Source organism: Pan paniscus, chromosome 1, assembly GCF_029289425.2.
Source record: "Pan paniscus chromosome 1, NHGRI_mPanPan1-v2.0_pri, whole genome shotgun sequence".
In the NCBI taxonomy this organism is placed as follows: Eukaryota; Metazoa; Chordata; class Mammalia; order Primates; family Hominidae; genus Pan; species Pan paniscus.
Window position 1 is genome coordinate 180,821,141 of NC_073249.2, and position 27,362 is coordinate 180,848,502.

Genomic DNA, 27,362 nt, shown 5'->3' on the forward strand with positions numbered 1-27,362 from the left:
TAAAAATTGAACCTTTCTTTTGGAAGATTAGAAACATTCTATTTCCAATGTTTTCAAATGATAGACTTACCAGCTTTTAGAGGAGACATAACATTTTTCAACCAAAATCACATATAGATGGTAACATTTCTAAACGTCCATCTTCAAATTGCTTTTTTCATGGCACAAATTTCTTTTAAAGTGTAGCTACCTTTGCACTCAATGATAAAATATCACCTTCGCCCTAAAAAGAGTGTTTGTGCCCCTTATCCCAAATCTCCTAGGGAGTATACTACTAAAAATCACTTGTTAGCACAGAAAAAGTTGGCATATTTGGAACATATTTTGTAAAAGAAAATTGGGCCTGTAATCCTAACACTGTGGGAGGACTTCTGGAGTTCAGGAGTTTAAGACCAGCCTAAGCAAAATAGTGAGACTCCATCTCTACAAAAACTAAAAAAAATTAGCTGAGGGTGGTGGTGCACACCTGTAGTCCCAGCTACTTGGGAGGCTGAGGTGGGAGGACTGCTTGAGCCCTGGAAGGTAGAGGCTGCAGTGAGCTGCGATCATATCACTGCACTCCAGCCTGGGTAACAGAGTAAGATCTTGTCTCAGACCAAAAAAAAAAAAAAAAAAAAAAAGTGTCTTACTCTAAAATTTAGAATGGACAGAATAGAGAGGGAAAAGGAGTTAGGGGGTATCTTCGATAAGCCAAATGAAAAGTGATGAGGGCTTCCATAAGGCCATGATAATGAAATCAGAATGTGCTTAGTTTACAACACCTTCTAAGTCAAAGACTTTTTCTGAGTCTTACATTGAATTCTTGGTGACACCTACCAGAATGAAAGGCATCATATGATAAGTCTTTGCTCTTATATAAATAAGGTAAATACTGTACTTATTAAGTAATCAATTTTTAAGGTTCATTTATTTATTAGGATTTTTAGAGCTGATTCACAATTCAACATTCTACATTACCAAATATGGCCAATGTTGGAGAAAAGAAATGGTTTCCAAGTTATGGAGTTGTTGCCAGGGTAATAGCAAAAAACAGACCACTATATATGTGATGGAAATCTTTGGCAAAAGGCATCTGTAATGCAAGGGGAAGTAATGATGAATTCTCACCAACTGCAAGCAACAATATAATAAACAAGCATTCTTTCCAACTGGCCAGGCTCTGCAGACTTTTCAGAAGATGCTATTCTGACACTACCTCAAGCTGGGTATACTGCAATTAAACTCTGATGCCATCCATATAGAGTTAGCATAGACCCCACAGTTTAAGAGCAAAGTCCTCAACAAGACTGCCGCACTTCCAACACCAGTCATAAGTCTTTGTGGGGATGGCAGGGGGAGGGGCCAAGACCACCAGCATATCTGGCTGACTAGCTGCAAGTTCAGGGAGTACTCACAGCCCTCCCACATTCAATAATTTACTAGAACAACTAATAGAATTCAGAAAAGCACTATACTTATTATTACAGTTTTATTATAAAGGATACACAAAGGCAGGGTGAGGTGTGGGAGGGGAAGTAGAGATCCTGTGCCCTCTCCTTGTGGAATCCGGGAGTGTCACCCTCCTGTGTTCACCAACCAGGAAGCTCTACTGAGCTTAAGGTTGTCCAGAGTTTTAATTTTCATTACATAGTCATGATTGATTAAATGATTGGCTAAATGACTGAACTCAATCTCCCGGCCTCTATCTCAACCTTCTAATAATGTGGTTTGTCTTTCTTGTGATCAGTCCCCAACCTGAAACTATCCAGGGGCCCACTGGTACACCTGTGAGGTACCTGTGAGGTACCAGTGAGGTACCAGTCACCTCACTGGTACAACAAGACAATCCTATGTTTCAGGAAATTCCAAGGTTTTCAGAGGCTCTGTGCCTACATCTGGAACAAAGATCACAGAAATTCTTTATTCTACCACAGATGCTAAGGCCTAAAAATGCGTGCTACTTTTATTGGGTTTTCTCTATTTCTCCAATATACATTTACCTTAAAAGGCCAAAATTACAGCCGGGCGCGGTGGCTCACACCTCTAATCCCAGCACTTTGGGAGGCCGAGGCAGGCAGATTGCCTGAGGTCAGGAGTTTGGGACCAGTCTGGCAAACATGGTGAAACTCCGTCTCTACTAAAAATACAAAAAAATTAGCTGGGCGTGGTGGTGTGCACCTGTAATCCCAGCTACTCGGGAGGCTGAGGCTGAGGCAGGGGAATTGCTTGAACCAGGGAGGTAGAGGTTGCGGTGAGCTGAGATCATACCACTGCACTCCAGCCTGGGCAACAGAGTGAGACTCTTTCAAAAAAAAAAAAAAGCCAAAATTACTACCATTTTAAAGTTTGTTGACAGAATAAAATCAATAATTTTGAAACTGCCTTTGCCAAAATTATGACAGTGAGAAAAATCTGACTAGGAATATTATGACAATGAAAGAAATCTGACCTAACCAACTCCATCTTGCTTCTAACCTCCAAGCTGCCCTTGTACATTTCTGAGCTTAGGCCAAAACTAACTTTGGTACGAATTTAGTTTACTTTGAAACAAAGAAGGTAACAGCTCCTCCTGGGAAAAACCCTCTGAAGGATTGGGGACCAGACCACTTTGGTAAAACTGACAAATTGGCCACAAGGTTAAAAATTATGGCTCAGGAGTTATTCAGCCAGAGGCCACAAGATTCCTAACCTCACAGATTCTCCTATAGATAACATCATCCCTGACTCAACCACTCAACATTCCCCCATTCCCTAGCCCCCTGCCCACCAAACTATCCTTAAAAAACCCTAGCCTCAGCCAGGTACAGTGGCTCACACCTGTAATCCCAGCACTTTGAGAGGCCAAGGCAGGTGGATCACCTGAGGTCAGGAGTTTGAGACCAGACGGGCCAACATGGTGAAATCCCATCTCTACTAAAACTACAAATATTAGCCAGGTGTGGTGATGCACTCCAGCTACTCAGGAGGCTGAGGTGGGAGAATCATTTGAACATGGGAGGCAGAGGTTGTAGTGAGCCGAGATTGCGTCATTGCACTCCAGCCTGGGCACTGGAGTGCAATTTTTGAGACTCCATCTCAAAACAAAACAAAACAAAACAAAACCATAGCCTCAGAAATGTGGGGGAGGCTGATTTCAGTAATAAAACTCCAGTCTCCTGTTTGGCCAGCTCTGCATATATTAAACCCTTTCTCTATTGAAATTCCCCTGTTTTGATAAATTGGCTGTATCTGGACAGTGGGCAAGGAGGACCCATTGGATGGTTACAATTTGAACTGGTCTTATTTTGGGGGAAGGAAGATTAAGATGTTATAACAACATTCTGGGCCAGCATGGTAGCTCACACTTGTCATTCTAGCACTTTGGGAGGCCAAGGCGGGAGGATCACTTCAGCTCAGGAGTTTGAGGCCAGCCTGGGGAACACAGTGAGACTTTGCCTCTACAAAAAAATTAAAAAATTAGTTGGGCATAGTGGTGCACACATGTAGTCACAGATAATCGGGAGGCTGAGGTGGGAGGACTGCTTGAGCCCAGCAGGTTGAGGCTGCAATGAGCTGTGATCATGCCACTACACTACAGCCTATGTGACAAAGTGGGACCTTGTCTCCAAAGACAAAAGCAAAAACAACAAAACATTCTGAAGAAAATATTTAAACTGATTCTTTAAAAATTCACATAAAAAATAATTTCAACTTTTATTTTAGATTCAGCGGGTACACTTTCAGGTTTATTACCTGGGTATATTGCGTGATGCTGAGGTTTGGGGTACGATTGATCTCATCAACCATGTAGTGAGCACAGAACGCAATAGCTACTTTTTCAACTCTTGCCCCCTCCTTCTCTGCCCCCTCTAAGTAGTCTCCAATCTTTTGTTGCCTTTTTTTTTTTTTTTTTTTTTTGGAGACACAGCCTCACTCTGTTGCCCAGGCTGGAGTGCAGTGGGGCGATTTCAACCTCCATCTCCTGGGTTCAAGCGACTCTCCTGCCTCAGCCTCCTGAGTAGCTGGGATTACAGGCGTGTGCCATGACACCAGGCTAATTTTTGTATTTTTAGTAGAGATGAGGTTTCTCCAGGTTGGCGAGGCTGGTCTTGAACTCCTGACCTCAAGTGATCCACCTGCCTCGGCCTCCCAAAGTGCTGGATTACAGGCGTGAGCCATTGCACCTGGCCTGCTGCCACCTTTATGGCCATGAGTAACCCGCTGTTTAGCTCCCACATATAAGGGAGAACATGCAGTATTTTATTTTCTGTTCCTGCCTTAATTAACTTAGGACAATAGCCTCCAGCTGCATCAGTGATTTCATTCTTTTTTATAGCTACTTTTTTTTTTTTTTGTTTTGGTTTCAGGTAGGGTCTTATTCTGTCACCCAGGAGTGCAGTGGTGCAGGCATAGCTCATTGCAGCCTCAAAATTCCTGGGCTTAAATGATCCTCCCACCTCAGCCTCCTGAGGAGCAGGAGCTACAGGTGTAAGCCATCATAAAGTGGAAAAGCCAGATAATTTTTTAATTTTTGGAAGAGATGGGGGTCTCACTATGTTGTCCAGGCTGGTCTCAAGCAATTCCCCTACCTTGGCTTCCCCAGGTGTTGATATTACAGGTGTGAGTCACTGTGCCCAGCTAAGCTGATTGTTATTAATGACTTACATTCACGGTTCTAGCTCCAGAAAAAATGACATTATTGAGAAGAATCCTTCCTTAAGGATGGCAATAACTGGCTCAATGGGACCAAAAATATATATATATATATATCTGACAGAAAATCTAGCAGCCTAGCAAGCAGGCTTTTTCCACTTTATGAATCAATTTTAGCAGCTGGAGGAGACAGTTCAAAGGTAAGCGATGATTCATCCCAGAGAAACAAGTTATAAACAAAACTGGGAGCAGTCAGTTGACCTTGAATCAGCTGCTTCATTTATACAGTTTAACTGGTTATAAAGGAATATAATTATATAGCAAGCACCTGTGTAAACACCATCTAGGTTTAACAATGCCATCTTCCAAAATCCCTCCACATAATCCCTCCTGATCAAAACCCCTCCCTTTACCCCATCTAAAGTCAATATTATGATAATCATTTCCTTATAGCTTTACCAACTAAATATGCAACTCTAAACACTCTAGTTTTTCTCTCATACAATTTTAAAAGTGAGATATAACTTTCATGTAACATTTACCCTTAAGTGTGCAGTTTAGAGGTTTTTAGTATATTCACAAAGCTATGCAATCATAACCATTATATAATTACAGAACATTTTTATCGCCCAAAAATGAATCTATACCTGTTAGCAGTCACTCTTCATTTTCCTCTACTTGAGTGTTAGCAGTCACTCTTCATTTCCATCTACACAAGCCCCTGGCTATTACTAATCTACTTTCTGCCTCTATGAAATTGTGTATCCTGGACATTTCATAGAAATGAGATTATATAATATGTGTCCGTTTGTGTTCTAGTTTGCTTGTTTCTGTACTTTACGTAAGAAAACACCAAGCTGTTTTGCAAAATACTTGTATTAATTTATACACTCACCAGCAGCACTTATGGATTCCTACTGTTTCACATACTCATCTATACTTGGTTTTGTCACTCTTTAAGCCATTATTGGTCATATAATATCTTTTTGTGATTTTATTTTGCATTTTCTTTCTTTCTTTTTTGAGACAGAGTCTCGCTCTGTTGCCCAGGCTGGAGTGCAGTGGCGTGATCTTTGCTCACTGCAACCTCTGCCTCCCAGGTTGAAGTAATTCTTGTGCCTCGGCCTCCTGAGTAGCTGGGATTACAGGTGTGCGCCACCATGCCCAGCTAATTTTTTTGTATTTTTAGCACAGACAACGTTTTGCCCTGTTGGCCAGGCTGGTCTTGAACTTCTGGCCTCAAGTGATCTGCCCACCTCGGTCTCCCAAAAGGTTGGCATTACAGGCGTGAGCCAACGCACCCGGCTTCTTTTGCATTTTCATAATTACTAATGAGAGTAAATTATCTTTTCATGCATTTATTGACCACTTGGATCTCTTTTTTGTGAACTGTCCAAGTCCCGTGGCCATTTTTCAATCATACTATCTTTTTATTTTATTGATTTACAGGTTTTTTTGTGTGGTTTTTGTTTTTGTTTTTTAAATATAAGAGATAGGGTTTCACTATGTTGCCCAGGCTCGTCTCGAACTCCTCGGCTCAAGTGACCCGCCCACCTAAGGCTCCCGCAGTGCTAGGATTATAGGAGCCACCTGTGCTGGCCCCAGGAGTTCTTTATATATTCTGAACCCAAGTCCTTTGTTACTTTTATGTGTCACATTATCTTCTCGCACCTTGTGGCTTCTCGTTTCACTCTTTTCATAGTATCTTTTGATAACCAGAACTTTTTTTTTTTTTTTTTTTTTGAGACAAGAGTCTTGCTCTGTCACTCAGGCTAGAGTGTAGTGGCGCGATCTTGACTCACTGCAACCTCCGCCTCCTGGGTTCAAGCGATTCTCCTGCCTCAGCCTCCCGAGTAGCTGGGATTACAGACACATGCCACCATGCTTGGCTAATTTTTTTGTACTTTTAGTAGAGACGGGGTTTCACCGTCTTAGCCAGGATGGTCTCGATCTCTTGACCTTGTGATCTGCCCGCCTCCGCCTCCCAAAGTGCTGGGATTACAGGCGTGAGCCACTGCACCCGGCCTTTTTGTTTGTTTGTTTGTTTGAGATAGTTTCCCTCTTGTCGCCCAAGCTGGAATGCAATGGCGCCACCTCGGCTCATTGCAACCTCCACCTCCCGGGTTCAACCCATTCTCCTGCCTCAGCCTCCTGAGTAGCTGGGATTATAGGCGCCCGCCAGCACGCCTGGCTAATTTTTGTATTTTTAGTAGAGACCGGGTTTCACCATGTCAGCCAGGCTGGTCTCGAACTCCTGACCTCAGGTGATCCACCCGCCTTGGCCTCCCAAAGTGCTGGGAATACAGGCATGAGCCACGTGCCCGGTGAAATTCTTCATTTTAAATGTAGTCAAATTTAGGAATCTTATCCTTTATATCCTGTTTTTAAAAAATTTCCCTATTTTAAGGCCATGCAGATTTTCTTCTATACACCTTTTACTGTATTACCTTTCACATTTTTACTGTATTACCTTTCACATTTAAAATTATAATTCACCTGGAATTGATTTTCTTGTGAAGAGCCACGTTTTCCAATTTCTCTATACAAACATCCAATGGATTTTGCCTACAGCTCTATAGTGCCACTTTTGTCATAAATCAAGTGTCTGAATACGTGTAAATTTGATCCTGGGTTCGTCTTCCTCCCCCTAACTCTTCTCTTCCTATTAGTATTCCTTATCTAAGTTAAGGGTATCAACACATGGCATTAATCACTCAGGGAATCTGAAGACAATCAATCCACATGCCACTGATTTAATCTCTTACATTTTTCTCATAGTCATATATTTTCTTTATTTCAAACATTCCCCTAACATCTTGATAATGGCAATGGCCTCTTAACTGGTCTTCCAACTGCCAGCACTGCCCTCTGTTAATAACTTTTATTTTAACATTTTTATCGTACAATTCACAAATTCTTATGGCCAAAAACCGTAGCAAATTGAATAAAAAGTTAAAGCTGCTTTTTTACTTTTTTCCACAGGTAATCACCACTAGAACAATGTGATTTTAATGTTTCCAGAGTTTTCCTTGCATTCTTCTCACATGTTGTGGCCCCGAGTAGCTGGGATTACAGGCATGTGCCACTATGCCTGGATAATTTTTGTATTTTTAATAGAGATGGGGTTTTATCATGTCGACCAGGCTGGTCTCCACCTCCTGACCTCAAGTGATCTGCCCACCTCAGCCTCCCAAAGTGTTGGGATTACAGGTGTGACTCACTGTGCCCGGACCACTTTGCCTCTTCAAGCCTTAAAGAGTATTTAGTTTTCCCCGGGTGTGGTGGCTCACACCTGTAATCCCAGCAATTTGGGAGGCTGAGGTGGGCAGATCACCTGAGGTCAGGAGTTCAAAAGCAGCCTGGCCAACATGGTGATACCCCGTCTCTACTAAAAATAAAAAAAAATTTGCTGGGTGTGGTGGTGCACACCTGCAGTCCCAGCTACTTGGGAGGCTAAGGCACAAGAATCACTTGAACCCAGGAGGTGGAGGTTGCGGTGAGCCGAAATTGCACCACTGCACTCCAGCCTGGGCAACAGAGAGAGATTCTGTTTCAAAAAAAAAAAGTATTCAGTTTTTAGATTAAAAAACCACCTTTGGCAAATCTTGCCTCCACAAGAAAATGAACATATATACAAAATTGGGAATATAATTTTAGGGGATTTATGGCACTTCTAAAACCACTCAGGGTCCATGGATCTTAGGTAAAAAAGAGTCCATGCCATGGACTCCTCATACCTCATCCCTTTAGCACTGCATATAGCCCTCCGTGACTTTCTGCCTACCCATCCATATTTGATTAGCAGTTTATAATCTAGTAACATACGATCTGTACTTTTTTATGGTCTGTGCTTTTTTTTTTTTTTTTTTTGAGACAGAGTCTTGCTCTGTTTCACAGGCTGGAGAGCAGTGCAGTGGCGTGACCGCGGCTTACTGCAGCCGTGACCTCCTGTACTCAAGCGATCCTCCCTCCCACCTCAGCCTACTGAGCAGCTGGGACTACAAGTGTGTATTACCACACCTGGCTTTTTTTTTTTTTTTGTAGAGACAGGGACTCACTGTATTGCCTAGGCTAGTCTCAAACTCCTGACCTCAAGTGATCCTCCCACCTTGGCCTCCCAAAGTGTTGGAATTACAGGAGTGAGCCATCGTATCCAGGCAACTATAATGCTGTGGACTGTTAATTTCCTAATCATATAATTCTATTTCATACGGATCTTAGAATGAGCTTTCTACCTCATTCAATGAGCTACCTCCAAAAAGAACACCTTGCTTAATGACTAGCTTGGGTTACAAATCTTTACTTTTGTACTCCCAAGCACCCTGGACACACATTTAGTACAGCCCTTAACATACTCTGAACAGGTTGCAACTTGACTGTCCCCTGTGGATGCAGCTTCCTTGGCAGCTCTCTCAAATGATGGCTGTTGGATTTCACATGCCCTTTGTACCACTAGACCTAGAGGTGGGGTAGACATCCTGCTGGCTCATTTCATCTTCAGGCATTCTCCCTCTGTTCTCCGTAAAAACACCCAGGTTTGAAATGATGTCATCAGACTACAACAACCATTACTCCTCCTTGCTAAAAGTCACATACAAACCTTTGGGAAATCCCCTTCACTCTTTAAAGATTTTATTCCTGTATCACTCACATTCTTTTTATCATGCCTTCTGTCAGGAGTAATTTCAGTATCTTCACACAATCTTTCCAAAATCCTAGCCTGAGAAGTTTCAGAAAGTCATATAGAAAAGCTGATTAGTCTCACTTTATGTGTATGATCACTAACTCTGGCTCTTCATACTACTGGAAATCAGACCATACTTCTTAGTGTATTGTTTCTCCCATCCTTTTAAAAGACTGTATCATACTTTATCCTCTCTCTTCAGGCTCAGCTAATCACCTCACTTTCCATTTTAGTGAGAAAAAAATATTTTTTTGAGACAGGGTCTTGCTCTGTCTCAAAATCACAATCACAGTTCCGTGCAATCACAGCTCACTGCAGCCTCGAACTCCTCAGACTCAGATGATCCTCCCACCTCAGCCTCCCAAGTAGCTGGAACTACAGGTATGCAACACCATGCCCAGCTAATTTTTGTATCATTTGTAGAGATGGGGTTTCACCATGTTGCCTAGGCTGGTCTCAAACTACTGGGCTGACATGATCTCCCGCCTTGGCCTCCTGAAGTGTGGGGATTACAGGCGTGAGCCACAGCACCTGGCCTCAACTAATCAGAGAAGAACTTCAATAAGCTATCTTTACCACATCTACCCAGCCATAATCTGCACTGTATTCCCCACATCCTCCCCTATTCCTAGAGAAGGACTGTTTGTGCTCCTAGCTAGGCTAACCTACTGCTTATTTACCAGATCCCATCCCCTCTCAACTATAGAAGGACACTGTGCCAGCCATTCTCCTTTCTCTTGCATTATCAGATCTTCTCTTGCTGTTGAATCACTTCCATCAGTGTATGTACATAGACACTGTTACTTTTTTCAAATAAGAAAACTCTCTTGATCTCTCTACCCATCTTTGCATTTCATTTCTGCTCTAACAGCAAAACTCCTTGACAAATTATTTAGTTATTATCTCCATTTTCTTTTTCCCTTTCTTTCTTGACTCACCAATTAGGTTTTGCCCCCACCATTCCATCAAAACAGCTAATCAGTGTCAACACTGACATCACATTGCTACATCCCACTGGCAATACTCAGACTTCATGTCACTTGATCTGTCTATATCATTTGGCTCAGGTGATCACATGCTATTTCTGAAATACTCTTTTTATGTGGTTTCCAGGACACTATATATTCTAAGTCTTCCTCTTTCCTTTTGGGTCTCTCCTCATTCTTTTGGTCTCTGAAAACTGGAATGTCCCAGGGTTCAGTCCTTGTACCTTTAGTCCTTTCTGTCTATGTTCACTCCCTAGGTGATGACATCTAGACACACAGATTTAAGATCTTTTTATATGGTGAAAGTCCAACATTTGTATCTCTAGCCCTATTTTTTCCTTGAAATCAAGACAAACATACTGAATTATTCACACAGATGTCTGGAAGACATCTCAATATAGTTATCGAAGGTTCCCAAGGATTAAAGGTCCCAGGATCAAATGACTGTTTTTCAAAGGTAGGGTTTCTAGATGACACAAGCTATAGAAAGATTAGAGGTGGTGCTCAGAGAGCAGGAAGAAGGAAACTGAAATTATGGAGACAAGGTCTAAAGTACAGATCTAGGGCATAAGTGATTGAGGTAGGGTAGTGGAGAGGTTCACTGGAAGACAGGAGTTCAAAGAACAGAAAGTCTTAAGAACTGGAGTTATCAACTATGGGTGTATCGAAACCACCAAGAATAACACATTACAGCTCAAAAACAGACTGAAAAAAAGAATAATACAGGAGTAGAACTGAAGAGAGTAATTGGAGTCAAGAGCTAAAATTTTTACAATTGCAATGTATGAAGAGTTTTACAGCTGCAATGATAGGTACTAAATGATACAAATTAATGATATATAAGATTCTAAGTATGGGGAGATTAGGGAGAAGACAGTGAAAATAATGAAAAGACAGAGGACATCTACCCTTACTACTAGACCCAATGCTTTGAGATTATGAGAAAAGGGCTAACACTTGAGTAGTCTGCAGATAATCAGTGTTCTAAACTCTCCCTCTTCCCCTATGATTCCACTAGAATAGGAAGAAGAAAGAATGTTTAGAGAACAGATTACGAGACAGATCTTGCTGATAAAGAACTGGAATTCCAAAAGGTACACTGGAAGGGTTTCCAGAGTCAGGGAGGGATAAGACAGAGGAGGGAATGTTCAGAGGTTTAGATGAATTAAGCATGTAGATGATGGGGTGCGGGTAACCTGAGGGTTCCTGTGGCGATGGGCATAAACAGGAGTAAGGGATAATGAAATTAGCCCAAATAGATTCAATGCAGATAGAGGTGAGGAGTCTGTATGTGTCAGGGAGTAAAGAGGGATGGATTACTGGCTGTAAGGGATGTAGCCGTCACATGACCTGCCATCCCTCTCCAAGACTACCCAATTAGTGGCCTGGGTCTAAAACTTTCCCTCATAAGGAAGCTGTGTGGCAAGCTGTCACTTGGCCACAGATTCTTCTTCCTTATTAGCAGAAACTTTTCCCCTCTTCTGGGTATGGAGTAAACTTCTTTGTATTGCTTAAGTGTGTGTGGCATGTGGCACACGGCCAGCCCCACCAGTGTATCTGCCCACCACAGGATGGAATGGGATCTTTGCCACTGGTGCACATCACAGACTCTGATCTTGTTGTATCTGTCCTTTCTGTAAGTGAAATGCTGTTCCAACCAGTGTGCTGAATGTTGAGTCCTCCTTGACAGCTTCAAACCCAAAGAAGATGCAGTGGGCCGAGGTCTGTGGACTCCTACTGACGGCTGGCATTATTACGATCTTAGTCATCTTCCATGCAGCAGGAGTCCTCACCTGGAATTGGCAGCTGGATCTTCCTGCTTGACACTAGGGCTTGAGCTTGACCTTGAATGATAGGGACTGAATGCTTTTATGGAAGGCACACTCTTAGTTCCAGAATACTCATGTAAAATCAATTAGATGATATGTAACAAACAACATTAAAATATGCATGCCTCCTGACCTATTGATCCTACTCCTAAAAATTTATACAGTTTATTCCAAGACTTATCAATTCCATGCCTCCATATATATGCCAGAAAAAGTCTGTGTACATATATACAAAAAGAATATGAAGAAGGATGTTTCTGTAGCATTGATGACTATAATAGTGGAAAAGTATAAACAATCTAAATGTCTATGCTGGTTATCAATTTAATGCCACTAAGCTTCAAATTAATCCTTCAACACCTGCTCTGAGATAAAGAAGAGAATTCCTTTAAGCATCATCTATCCTCTACAGTGAGCATGATGTTAAACTTTCTCAGTAGAGGGTATTGGAGGCACACTGCAGAAGGAAAAGGCTCTTGGTGCTAATTCTAGCAACTGCATTACCAGTCAGTGGTGTGGGAACGTGGATATGTGGGTTGCTCTGCCCCAATCACACAGACACCTTTCCACAGCCTTACCTACAAAGATACTGTGTGCTCCAGGCCTGTCCCCACTGACTCTCTCTGTTTGCTTGCTCAACACCCCGACCCCCACGATTTGTCTTTCACGTCCTTCCTGAGGACACAAAGTGCTCACAGCAGCACCTCTACTTTCTCTCTCTAGGCCTGACCACTGGCTGAGACTCACCTGTGCTCCAGAGGGCTATTCCCTGATTGCTGAGTAACTGTGGACCAGCTTTGGTCTGGGCAAACCAGAAAACATCTCTGCCATCCAGTGGGCTGCAACTACATCCAGTGGGCTGCAACTACAACAAGTCCTGAATCCAGCCTAGAGAATCCTCCTTCCAAGTTAGTTCTTCCTTGAGAACTCTCCTTCAGCTCTATGGTACCCTATGGAAGTTAGGCTCTTATTGTCATAGTTTGTATTACTTTTATTAAAACTTTTTTAAATCGCTTGTCTGTTATCTGTCTCCTGATTGGGCCTAGACTGATGCAATATTCACCAATAAGAAAATGAATACATTGTGGTACAGTTATACAATGAAATACTCTACAAGTTATAAAAATAAATAAACTGACTTCCAGTTCTGGCCTGGCATGTAAAGAGCTTAGGAGTTGCCACTCTGTTTTAACAAGTAAAAAGCTGAACAAACTGGAGGAGAAAAAAAAAAAAAAAAAACACTTCTTAGTCTGTCAGCGAAGTGACATCACAGGATGAACCATTGCCCCCAAAACTGGACAGACAGACAGCAGACACAGTGAGGTACAACTTACCAGAGCAGAAATTCTTTTTTTTTTTTTTTTTTTTGAGACAGAGTCTTCCTCTGTTGCCCAGGCTGGAGTGCAGTGGTGCGATCTGGGCTCACTGCAAGCTCTGCCTCCTGGGTTCAAGCCATTCTCCCGCCTCAGCCTCCTGAGTAGCTGGGACTACAGGCACCCGCCACCACACCCAGCTAATTTTTTTTTGTATTTTTAGTAGAGACAGGGTTTCACCATATTAGCCAGGATGGTCTCGAACTCCTGACCTCGTGATCCACCCGCCTTGGCCTCCCAAAGTGCTGGGATTACAAGTGTGAGCCACCGTGCCCGGCAGGAGCAGAAATTCTTAAGCAGAAACCTCCATAGCAACCAGTGCCAGGGCAAGAAGACCTGAACTGTAACTGAGGAATTCCTGGAAGCTCAGTGTGGATTATGCTGAGAGTTAAAAACTCCAGGGGGATCTAGTCATGGGGGGGCTCCCAAATTTTTGTAAGTTTTATCCAAAGGAGCCTTACTGGATCCTCACAGTGATTACTGAAGAAAATCTCATGATTCCAGCAGGAGGAGGGAAAAGGAACTGTTTTGATATGCGCCGGAGCATTCTGTTCTTAACAAGCTTGTCCTTGGGAGAAACTATTTTGTTTGCATCTAACTTGCTGGGATTTTATCAATGCCAGCTCTACTTGGGGGAAGAAATACCCAATTCCAGCAGCCAAGAACGATCCTGTCCCAGCTACGGTGTGGGGGAAATACTGAGAAGCACTGGAGAAGTTCACAGTCCAGGGACAAAGGCTCATCAAAAGACTGAGACCTAGTCACAAGACTATAGAACAGCATTCCCCAACCTTTTTGGCACCAGGGACTGGTTTCATGGCAGATAATTTTTCCATGGACCAGGAAGTGGGGAGGCAAGGGGTTTACAGGATAATTCAAGCACATTACATTTATTGTGTACTTTGTTTCTATTATTATTACACTGTGATGTATAATGAAATAATTATACAGCTCACCATAATATAGAATCAGTGGGAGCCCTGAACTTGTTTTCCTGCAACTAGATGGTCCTATCTGGGGGTCATGGGAGACAGTGACAGATCATCAGGCATTAGATTCTAATAAGAAGTGTGCAACCTAGATCCCTTGTATGCACAGTTCACAACAGGGTTCATGGTCCTATGAGAATCTAAATGCCGCAGCTGATCTGACAGGAGGCAGAGCTCAGGCAGTAATGTGAGTGATAAGGAGTGGCTGTAAATACAAATGTAGCTTCACTTGATTGTCTGACACTTACCTCCTACTGTGTGGCCTGGTTTCTAACAGACCATGAGAAGTACTGGTCCGTGGCCCAGGGGTTGCGGATCCCTGCTATGGAACACTTCTCCTCCCCTACACCTTACCAATACATTACTAAAGGCCTATTTATCACAGCTACTTTTACTCAGTTCATCTCGTCCACCTTTTAACAAAAAAATTACAAAGCTCACTAAAAAGCAAAAAATAGTTTGAGGAGACAGAAAAAGCATCAGAACCAGAGTCAGATATGACAGGAATGTTGCAATGATCAGACTAGGAATTTTTCAAAACGATGATTAATTATGCTAAGCACTTTAATGGGAAAAGTAGACAACACCCAAGAACAGATGGATAATATAAATAGAAATTCTAAGGAAGAATCAAAAGAAAATGTTAAAGATCACTGTAACAGAACTGAAGAATGCCTTTGATGGGCTCATTAATAGACTGAACACTGCTGGGGAAATAATCTTTGATCTTGAGGATATGATAACAGAAACTTCCAAAACTAAAAAGCAAAGAAAAAAGGACCGAAAAAAAAAACCAACACCAGAACATCCGAGAACTGTGAGACAATTACAAAACGTGTGATACGTATGCAGCAGTAATACAAGAAGAAAAAGAGAGAAAGGAAGGGAATTATTTGAAGCAATAATGACATAAAATTTCCCCAAATTAAAGTCAGACACAAAGCCATAAATTCAGGAAACTCAGAAAATACCAAGCAGGATAAATTCAGAAAAAAACTGCACTTAGACATATCATATTCAAACTATAGAAAACCAAAGGTACACAAAAATCTGAAAGAAGCCAGAGGGAAAAAACACCTTATCTTCAGAGGAGCGAAGACAAGAATTACATCCAACTTCTCACAAACCGCACAAGCAAGAAGATAGTGGAGTGAAATATTAAAACTGTTGAGAGACAAAAAAAAAAACAACAAAAAAACCAAGCAAGCAACCTAAAATTCTGTACCCTGTGAAATTATACTTCAAAGGTGAAGAAGAAATAAAGATTTTCCCTAACAAAAAATGGGGGATTTTATAGCAGTAGATCTGCCTTGCAAGAAATGTTAAAAGAAGTTGTTCAGAGAGAAAATTATATAGGGGAGAAAGTGAACTCTACATGAAACAAGCAAGCACACTGGAGAAGTGATGAAGGTAAACTAAATACTTGTTTTTCTTATTCTTAATTTGTCTAATAGATAAGTCTGTTCAACATAATATAGGATAAGTATCCCTTATCAGACCAGAAGTGTTTTAAATTTCAAATTTGTTTTCTGAATTTGAAATATTTGCATTATACTAACCAGCTGAACATCCCAAATCTGAAAGCCCAAAATCTAAAAGGCTCCAACAAGCATTTCCTGTGAGGTTCATGTTGGTGCTTAAAAAGTTTTGCATTTTGGATTTCAGATTTTTGGACTGGGGGTGCTTAATCTGTAACAGCAACAATGTATGTGATTAGGTATGCTTTTACATACATTATGCACACACGTACACACATGTGCTTATATATAAGTGAAATGAATGACAGCAAAATTACAAGGTACTGAAGAGAGGATTTAGGTGTATTTTGCCATCCATAAGGCAAAGTGGTATAGTGGTATTTGAAGGTTGATTTGGATTACAGTGGACCTTTGAACAACACAGGTTTGAACTGTACGGGTTCACTTATACACAAATTTTTTCAGTAAAAGTTGTATGCCACTCCTGCATCCCTTTCCACCTCCTCCACCTCTTCTGCCTCTGCCACTCCTGACATAGCAAGACTAATCCTTAATCTTCCTCAGCCTACTCAATGTGAAGATGATGAGGCAAAGACCTTTATGATGATACACTTCCAATTAATGAACAGTAAGTATATTTTCTCTTCCAGTGGTTTTCTTAACAAATTTTCTTTTCTCTAGCTTATTTTGTTATAAGAGTATCGTATATAACACATAAAACATACAAATTATGTGTTAATTAACTATGTTATCAGTAAGGCTTCTGGTCAACAGCAGGCTATTAGTAGTTAAATTTCGGGGCAGTCAAAAGTTATATGCAAGGCCAGGTGCAGTGACTCACGCCTGTAATCCTAGCACTTTGGGAGGCTGAGCCAGGCAGATCACTTGTGGTCAGGAGTTCAAGACCAGCCTGGCCAACATGAAACGTCATCTCTACTAAAAATACAGAATTAGCTGGGTGTGGTGGCACACACCTGTAGTCCCAGCTACTCGGGAGGATGAGGCAGGAGAATCGCTTGAACCCGGGAGGTGGAGGTTGCAGTGACCCAAGATTGCATCACTGCACTCCAGCCTGGGCGACAGAGTGAGACTCTCTCTCAAAAAAAAAAAAAGCCTGCCTGGGCCTCCCCAAAGTGCTGGGATTACAAGTGTGAGCCATCGTGCTCTGCCAGGAATTGAAAATTAAATGAGATACAACTACGCATAGATTAGAATAGCCAAAATCTGGGAGCCTGAGAGCTTAAGGCTGTATTGAGCTGTGACTGTGCCACCATACTCCAACCTGAATGATGGCATGAGACCCTGCCTAAAAAAAAAAAAGACCCAGATCCACACACTGACACCACCAAATGCTGGCAAGGATATGATGCAACAGGAGCTATTCATTTACTGCTGGTGGGAATGTAAAATGGTACCACTCCTTTGGAAGGCAGCCTGGGAGTTTTTCTTTTTCTTTTTATGAGACAGAGTCTCACTCTTTTGCCCAGGCTGGAGTGCAGTGGCACAATCTTGGCTCACTGCAACCTCCACCTCCCTGGTTCAAGTGATTCTCCTGCGTCAGCCTCCCAAGTACCTGGGATTACAGGTGCACACCACCATGTCTGGCTATTTTTAGTAGAGATGACGTTTCACCATGTTGGCCAGGCTTGTCTTGAACTCCTGACTTTAAGTGATCTGCCCACCTTGGCCTCCCAAAGTGCGGGATTACAGGCGTGAGCCACCACGCCCAGCTTGAAGAGTTTTTTTTGTTTGTTTTTTACAAAATCAAATACACTCTTACCATTCAATATAGCAATTGTGCTCCTTATTTACTCAAATAAGTTAAAAATTAACGTCTACCCAAAAACCTATACACAGATGTTTATAGCGGCTTTTTCACAATTGCCAAAACTTAGAAGCAACCAAGATGCCCTTCAGTAGGTGAGTGGATAAAAATAAACCGTGGTATAACCAGACAACAGGATATTATTCAGAAAGAAATGAGCTATCAAGCCATGGAAAGACATGGAGGAAACTTTAGTACGTATTACTAAGTGAAAGAAGCCAATCTGAAAAGGCTATTGTATGATTCCAACTATATGACATTCTGGAAAAGGCAAAACTGTGGAGACAGTCAAAAGATTACTGGATGCCAGGAGTTAAGGGGAGAAAGAAATAAATAGGCAGAGCACAGATAATTTTTAGGACAGTGAAAAGACTGTATGATACTATAATGGTAAATGATAATGTTGCCCAGACACACAAAATGTATACCACTAACAGTGAATCTTAATGTAAACTAGTGCCTGGGTGATGTGTCAGTGTAGGCTCATCAACTGTAACAAATGCAGCACTCTGGTAGGGAGCTGATAATGGGGAGCCTATATACAGGTGAGGGCAGGGGGTATATGGTTTATCTCAGTATCTTCTTCAATTTTGCTGTGAACCTAAAACTACTCTAAGAAATAAAGTTTATTAATTAAAAAAAAATAAGGTAGGGAGTTTCCATTTCTCGAATGGCTGGGTATGTACCTACTGAACTGACATTACTGACACTGTAACCTACTTATGTAGTAGATATTTAATACTGAATTGAACTGTATGGAATAAATGAACCTACTTTCAAATTAACAGGCCTCATACTATTCAACAGATTCAAAACTTAAAAGTGATAGTAAAGCGTCATGGCATATCCTGTGGATGTAAATTTCAGGATGTATAAGATTTGAGGGGTTCCAAGATGGCCGAATAGGAACAGCTCCAGTCTACAGCTCCCAGGGTGAGCGACGCAGAAGACGGGTGATTTCTGCATTTCCAAGTGAGGTACCGGGTTCATCTCACTGGGGCTTGTCAGACAGTGGGTGCAGGACAGTGGGTGCAGTGCACCGAGCGTGAGCCGAAGCAGGGCGAGGCATCGCCTCATGCGGGAAGCACAAGGGGTCAGGGAATTCCCTTTCATAGCAAAGCAAAGCTGTGACAGACAGCATCTGGAAAATCGGGTCACTCCCACCCTAATACTGCGCTTTTCCAATGGTCTTAGCAAACGGCACACCAGAAGATTATATCCCGCGCCTGGCTTGGAGGGTCCCATGCCCATGGAGCCTCGCTCATTGCTAGCACAGCGGTCTGAGATCGAACTGCAAGGCAGCAGCAAGGCTGGGGGAGGGGCGCCCACCATTGCTGAGGCTTGAGTTGATAAACAACGCAGCCAGGAAGCTCGAACTGGGTGGAGTCCACCACAGCTCAAAGAGGCCTGCCTGCCTGCCTCTGTAGACTCCACCTCTGGGAGCAGGGCATAGCTGAACAAAAGGCAGCAGAAACCTCCGCAGACTTAAATGTCCCTGTCTCACAGCTTTGAAGAGAGTAGTGGTTCTCTCAGCACGGAGCTGGAGATCTGAGAACAGACAGACTGCCTCCTCAAGTGGGTCCCTGACCCCCGAGTAGCCTATCTGGGAGGCACCCCCAAGTAGGGGCAGACTGACACCTCACACGGCCGGGTACCTGAGACGAAACCTCCAGAGGAACGATCAGACAGCAACATTTGCTGTTCAGCAATATTTGCTGTTTTGCAGCCTCCGCTGCTGATACCCAGGCAAACAGGGTCTGGAGTGGACCTCCAGCAAACTCCAATAGACCTGCAGCTGAGGGTCCTGACTGGTAAAAGGAAAACTAACAGACAGAAAGGACATCCACATCAAAACTCCATCTGTATGTCACCATCATCAAAGACCAAAGATAGATAAAACCACAAAGATGGGGAAAAAACAGAACAGAAAAACTGAAAATTCTAAAAATCAGAGCGCCTCTCCTCCTCCAAAGGAATGAAGCTCCTCACCGGCAATGGAACAAAGCTGGATGGAGAATGACTTTGATGAGTTAAGAGAAGAAAGCTTCAGACGATCAAATTTCTCTGAGATAAAGGAGGAAGTTCGAACCCATTGCAAAGAAGTTAAAAACCTTGAAAAAAGATTAGACGAATGGCTAACTAGAATAACCAATGCAGAGAAGTCCTTAAAGGACCTGATGGAGCTGAAAACCATGGCACGAGAACTACGTGATGAATGCACAAGCGTCAGTAGCCGATTCGATCAACTGGAAGAAAGGGTATCAGTGATGGAAGATCAAATGAATGAAATGAAGTGAGAAGAGAAGTTTAGAGAAAAAAGAATAAAAAGAAATCAACAAAGCCTCCAAGAAATATGGGACTATGTGAAAAGACCAAATCTACGTTTGACTGGTGTACCTGAAGTGATGGGGAGAATGGAACCAAGCTGGAAAACACTCTGCAGGATATTATCCAGGAGAACTTCCCCAACCCAGCAAGGCAGGCCAACATTCAAATTCAGGAAATACAGAGAATGCCACAAAGATACTCCTCCAGAAGAGGAACTCCAAGACACATAATTGTCAGATTCACCAAAGTTGAAATGAAGGAAAAAATGTTAAGGGCAGCCAGAGAGAAAGGTTGGGTTACCCACAAAGGGAAGCCCATCAGACTAACAGCTGATCTCTCGGCAGAAACTCTACAAGCCAGAAGAGAGTGGGGGCCAATATTCAACATTCTTAAAGAAAAGAATTTTCAACCCAGAATTTCATATCCAGCCAAACTAAGCTTCATAAGTGAAGGAGAAATAAAATACTTTACAGACAAGCAAATGCTGAGAGATTTTGTCACCACCAGGCCTGCCCTAAAAGGGCTCCTGAAGGAAGCACTAAACATGGAAAGGAACAACTGGTACCAGCCACTGCAAAAACATGCCAAATTGTAAACACCATCGAGGCTAGGAAGAAACTGCATCAACTAACAAGCAAAATAACCAGCTAACATCATAATGACAGGATCAAATTCACACATAACAATATTAACCTTAAATGTAAATGGGCTAAATGCTCCAATTAAAAGACACAGACTGGCAAATTGGATAAAGAGTCAAGACCCATCAGTGTGCTGTATTCAGGAAACCCATCTCACGTGCAGAGACACACATAGGCTCAAAATAAAGGGATGGAGGAAGATCTACCAAGCAAATGGAAAACAAAGAAAGGCAGGGGTTGCAATCCTAGTCTCTGATAAAACAGACTTTAAACCAACAAAGATCAAGAGAGACAAAGAAGGCCATTACATAATGGTAAAGGGATCAATTCAACAAGAAGAGCTAACTATCCTAAATATATGCGCACCCAATACAGGAGCACCCAGATTCATAAAGCAAGGCCTTAACTTAGAGACTTACAAAGAGACTTAGACTCCCACACAATAATAATGGGAGACTTTAACACCCCACTGTCAACATTAGACAGATCAATGAGACAGAAAGTTAACAAGGATATCCAGGAAATGAATTCAGCTCTGCACCAAGTGGACCTAATAGACATCTACAGAACTCTCCACCCCAAATCAACAGAATATACATTCTTCCCAGCACCACACCGCACCTATTCCAAAATTGACCATATAGTTGGAAGTAAAGCACTCCTCAGCAAATGTAAAATAACAGAAATTGTAACAAACTGTCTCTCACACCACAGTGCAACCAAACTAGAACTCAGAATTAAGAAACTCACTCAAAACCGCCCAACTACATGGAAACTGAACAACCTGCTCCTGAATGACTACTGGGTACATAACGAAATGAAGGCAGAAATAAAGATGTTCTTTGAAACCAACGAGAACAAAGACACAACATACCAGAATCTCTGGGACATATTTAAAGCAGTGCGTAGAGGGAAATTTATAGCACTAAATGCCCACAAGAGAAAGCAGGAAAGATCTAAAGTTGACACCCTAACGTCACAATTAAAAGAACTAGAAAAGCAAGAGCAAACACATTCAAAAGCTAGCAAAAGGCAAGAAATAACTAAGATCAGAGCAGAACTGAAGGAGATAGAGACACAAAAAAACCCTTCAAAAAAATCAATGAATCCAGGAGCTGGCTTTTTGAAAAGATCAACAAAATTGATAGACTGCTAGCAAGACTAATAAAGAAGAAAAGAGAGAAGAATCAAATAGACACAATAAAAAATGATAAAGGGGTTATCACCACCGATCCCACAGAAATACAAACTACCATCAGAGAATACTACAAACACCTCTACGCAAATGAACTAGAAAATCTAGAAGAAATGGATAAATTCCTCGACACATACCCCCTCCCAAGACTAAACCAGGAGGAAGTTGAATCTCTTAATAGACCAATGACAGGCTCTGAAATTGAGGCACTAATTAATAGCTTACCAACCAAAAAAAGTCCAGGACCAGATGGATCCACAGCTGAATTCTACCAGAGGTACAAGAAGGAGCTGGTACTATTCCTTCTGAAACTATTCCAATCAATAAAGACGGAATCCTCCCTAACTCATTTTATGAGGCCGGCATCATCCTGATACAAAAGACTGGCAGAGACACAACAAAAAAAGAGAATTTTAGACCAATATCCCTGATAAACATCAATGCAAAAATCCTCAATAAAATACTGGCAAACTGAATCCAGCAGCACATCAAACAGCTTATCCACCATGATCAAGTGGGCTTCAACCCTGGGATGCAAGGCTGGTTCAACATACGCAAATCAATAAACGTAATCCAGCATATAAACAGAACCAAAGACAAAAACCACATGATTATCTCAATAGATGCAGAAAAGGCCTTCGACAAAATTCAACATCACTTCATGCTAAAAACTCTCAATAAATTATGACAAACCCACAGCCAGTTTTGAATGGGCAAAAACTGGAAGCATTCCCTTTGAAAACTGGCACAAGACAGGGATGCCCTCTCTCACCACTCCTATTCAACATAGTGTTGGAAGTTCTGGCCAGGGCAATCAGGCAGGAGAAAGAAATAAAGGGTATTCAATTAGGAAAAGAGGAAGTCAAATTGTCCCTTTTTCCAGATGACATGATTGTATATCTAGAAAACCCCATTGTCTCAGCCCAAAATCTCCTTAAGCTGATAGGCAACTTCAGCAAAGTCTCAGGAAACAAAATCAATGTGCAAAAACCACAAGCATTCTTATACATCAATAACAGACAAACAGAGAGCCAAATCATGAGTGAACTCCCATTCACAATTGCTTCAAAGAGAATATAATACCAAAGAATCCAACTTACAAGGGATGTGAAGGACCTCTTCAAGGAAAACTATAAACCACTGCTCAATGAAATAAAAGAGGACACAAACAAATGGAAAAACATTCCATGCTCATGGATAGGAAGAATCAATATCGTGAAAATGGCCATACTGCCCAAGGTAATTTATAGATTCAATGCCACCCCCATCAAGCTACCAGGGACTTTCTTCACAGAATTGGAAAAAACTACTTTAAAGTTCATATGGAACCAAAAAAGAGCCCGCATTGCCAAGACAATCCTAAGCCAAAAGAACAAAGCTGGAGGCATCAGGCTATCTGACTTCAAACTATACTACAAGGCTACAGTAACCAAAACAGCATGGTACTGGTACCAAAACAGAGATATCGACCAATGGAACAGAACAGAGCCCTCAGAAATAATACCACACATCTACAGCTATCTGATCTTTGACAAACCTGACAAAAACAAGAAATGGGGAAAAGATTCCCTATTTAACAAACGGTGCTGGGAAAACTGGCTAGCCATATGTAGAAAGCTGAAACTGGATCCCTTCCTTACACCTTATACAAAAATTAATTCAAGATGGATTGAAGACTTAAATGGTAGACCTAAAACCATAAAAACCCTAGAAGAAAACCTAGGCAATACCATTCAGGACATAGGCATGGGCAAGGACTTCATGTCTAAAAGCAATGGCAACAAAAGCAAAAATTGACAAATGGGATCTAATTAAACTAAAGAGCTTCTGCACAGCAAAAGAAATCACCATCAGAGTGAACAGGCAACCTACAGAATGGGAGAAAATTTTTGCAATCTACTCATCTGACAAAGGGTTAATATCCAGAATCTACAAAGAACTCAAACAAATTTACAAGAAAAAAACAAACAACCCCATCACAAAGTGGGCAAAGGATATGAACAGACACTTCTCAAAAGAAGACATGTATGCAGCCAACAGACACATGAAAAAATGCTCATCATCACTGGCCATCAGAGAAATGCAAATCAAAACCACAATGAGATATCATCTCACACCACTTAGAATGGCGATCATTAAAAAGTCAGGAAACAACAGGTGCTGGAGAGGATGTGGAGAAATAGGAACACTTTTACACTGTTGGTGGGACTGTAAACTAGTTCAACCATTGTGGAAGACAGTGTGGCGATTCCTCAGGGATCTAGAACTAGAAATACCATTTGACCCAGCCATCCCATTACTGGGTATATACTCAAAGGAATATAAATCATGCTGCTATAAAGACACATGTACATGTATGTTTATTGCGGCACGACTCACAATAGCAAAGGCTTGGAACCAACCCAAATGTCCAACAATGATAGACTGCATTAAGAAAATGTGGCACATATACACCATGGAATACTATGCAGCCATAAAAAATGATGAGTTCATGTCCTTTGTAGGGACATGGATGAAGCTGGAAACCATCATTCTCAGCAAACTATCGCAAGGACAAAAAACCAAACACCGAATGTTCTCACTCATAGGTGGGAACTGAACAATGAGAACATTGGACACAGGAAGGGGAACATCACACACCGGGGCCTGTTGTGGGGTGGGGGGATGGGGGAGGGATAGCATTAGGAGATATACCTAATGTAAATGAAGAGTTAATGGGTGCAGCACACCAACATGGCACATCTATACATATGTAACAAACCTGCAAGTTGTGCACATGTACCCTAGAACTTAAAGTATAATAAAATTATCTATAAAAAAAGATTTGAGGATATAATCTAATGCCATGTGGCATCTGCGTGGAACAATCAGTGCTGCCTGTCTCAACAGCTGGATAAGTATAGTCTACAGTCACAAACTGGGCTTTTATGTCCATTCTTGCCCCCTAGATTTTCTGCAGTGATTTGCTAAGAGATAATACAGATGCTAACATTTGTAAAGTACTAAGCATGTTACACACATTAACTCAAAGCTGGAGTCTACAGATCCAGGCAGGCTGAAAAGGCCAGGTGGTGTTCTCAATCAAAGCCACTTGAGTAGGAAGATTTAGTTCTAAATGCTAACTGTGGAGAATCTAAATAGAGAGATAATCATCTAGAGAAGAGCAGCCAGTAGTAACTACTGCTCAGTACTCACATTAGTTGTGCAACTATATACAAGGTCTAGACATGTTAAATTTATTCCTATATGATAAAAAGGTCAGGTCAGATAGATGTATGCTGAGTTTCTCTAAAAATCTAGGATGTGCTGTTTGAGCTAATCCAGCTAATCTCAGTCAATTTTTTTAGAGGAAAGCACCTAAGCACAATGAGAGCTTTGCTTTAAAGGTCAAGTATGTCTCCAGTTCCCTGGGATCCCTGTTCTCTTGGTGGTATCTTCTAAAGTGACAGCTTGTGATTGAGAGATTTACTGATTCTTGGAAAGGGGCCATCATCACACTAAAAGGCTGGCTTCTAGGCTAAGAGAATCTGAGCCAAAGAAGGTGAGATCCTTCTCCCAAGGACAAAGTTCAGTTTCAGAATCACCAGACTCTCAGGACCCTCAAATACTCCACATGTACCCTCACTTTCTCCCTCCAAAGACAGTAAACTGTGAGCAAGGAAACAAATCCATGGAGAATATACACATCTTACTCAGCTTGATGCTGACCCATTTCACTGCTTTGATATCCTGCTTTAACGCCCAAAGACAGACAAGGTCCAGGCTTAGGACAACAGTGACCATGGCTTTCTATGCCCAGGCAGCAAGCTCTGAACAGTTCTAAGTCTGTCAATTGCCACTAACTGTAGGTTTAGATCTTCCATTATAAAGAGTGTAGCAATGAACTGCACAGAAGTGCTGCAGTCCTTTCAGCAAAGCTGAGTCCCGTGGCCTGGTTCCCCTGGGATACAAGAATATACCTTCTACACAGAAGCACATGGCTGACTCCGATGAGGTCTTTCTTCTGCCCCTCTCTGGGAAGGACAATGTGCCAGAATCAATGGAAGCCTCGTATTTTTTTTCTTTTTTCTTTTTTTCTTTTTGAGATGGGGTCTCATTCTGTTGCTGCCCAGGCTGGAGTGCAGTGGTATGATCTCAACCTCCATGGGCTCAGGCGATCAGGCGATGCTCCCACCTCAGCCTCCCAAGTAGCGGGAACTACATGTGTACACCACCATGTCCGGCTAAGTTGTGTATTTTTTGTAGAGACGGGGTTTTGCCATGTTGCCCAGGCTGGTCTCAAACTCCTAAGCTCAAGCAATTGGCCCATCTCAGCCTCCCAAAGTGCTGGGATTACAGGCGGGAGCCACTGTGCCCAGCTGCCTCATAATTTTTATCTATTCTTCGGAGCCATGTAAATCAGTCCTTATACTGTCGGGAAGAGCCCATATTCCAGGGCTAGAGCAGCCTGAATCCATGAGGTCATTTGCTTTAATTCCAGTATGTAATATCAGTATCATTATGAAACAAATACTCCAACCCGGGTGCAGTGGCTCACACCTATAATCCCAGTACTTTGGAGGATGAGGTGGGAGGATCACTCGAGCCTAGGATTTCAAGACCAGCCTGGGCAACATAGAGAAACCTCGTTTCTATTTAAAAACAAACAAACAAACAAACACATACTCCTCTTGCTTTTGTTATCTCCTAATCTAAGAGCAGGAAGGTTAACAGGAGTCCCATTAGACGAAAAACCCTCTCTGTGAGCCCTAATCCTTGGGCATGGTAGTACAAAATATTAGTGGACTCCTCATCAAATGACCCAAGACGAATGGAGCTGTAACACACTAGAACACACTAGAACAGAGGCCATAAACCCAGGACACATACCTGGCCCCAAGATATGTACAAGACTAAAAGGAATGTTGAGAGAACAAGGTAAGAAACAACTAAGAGTCAAAAGCAGGCTAACTCATTCTCGTACAGAAAGCAAGCCCATGAGCTCTGTCTGCTTCAGTCAGCCAAGTAAAGTGACAATGTAATATACGGAACTGCACAACATGAGAAGTAGGAAAGAAATTGGGCATCTGTGGCCACTCTTTCATTCAACCTTTCTTAACCTTCAAGCACTCACCTGTGTGGCCATGGAGTGGTGAGTGTGGCCGTGGTAGTGTAGGTGATGTGCTAGAGGTCACAATCAAGCTCTTGCGGTTACTTGTCCGACAACTGCAATGAAAACAAAATATGAATTATAATAGGGCCACACCATGGGCCCAGAGACCTTGAGTGGTTTTTAAGGAACTAAAGAGGGACACCATTTCACGGGCCGCACAGTATACTTCTTTAAACTGAACTGGGTCAGCAATTACACTCGGCACCAGTTAGATTCCATAAAGCACTGTGTTCCTCCTTGGAATAACTTTTTTCACTGCCTTGACTTTCAT

General features: G+C 42.0%; 1 protein-coding gene across 4 annotated transcripts in view; it reads right to left on the bottom strand.

Moving 5' to 3' along the window:
- The window catches only part of MAST2 (microtubule associated serine/threonine kinase 2), a 238,055-nt gene that overhangs the window by 51,586 nt on the left and 159,107 nt on the right, over window positions 1-27,362 (bottom strand). For all 4 annotated transcript variants that reach the window (XM_008965226.4, XM_008965228.4, XM_034964012.3 and 1 more), the window contains exon 5: window positions 27,053-27,144. In XM_008965226.4, coding sequence (XP_008963474.4) covers window positions 27,053-27,144 — 92 coding nt within the window. The remainder of the gene's footprint in view (window positions 1-27,052; window positions 27,145-27,362) is intronic.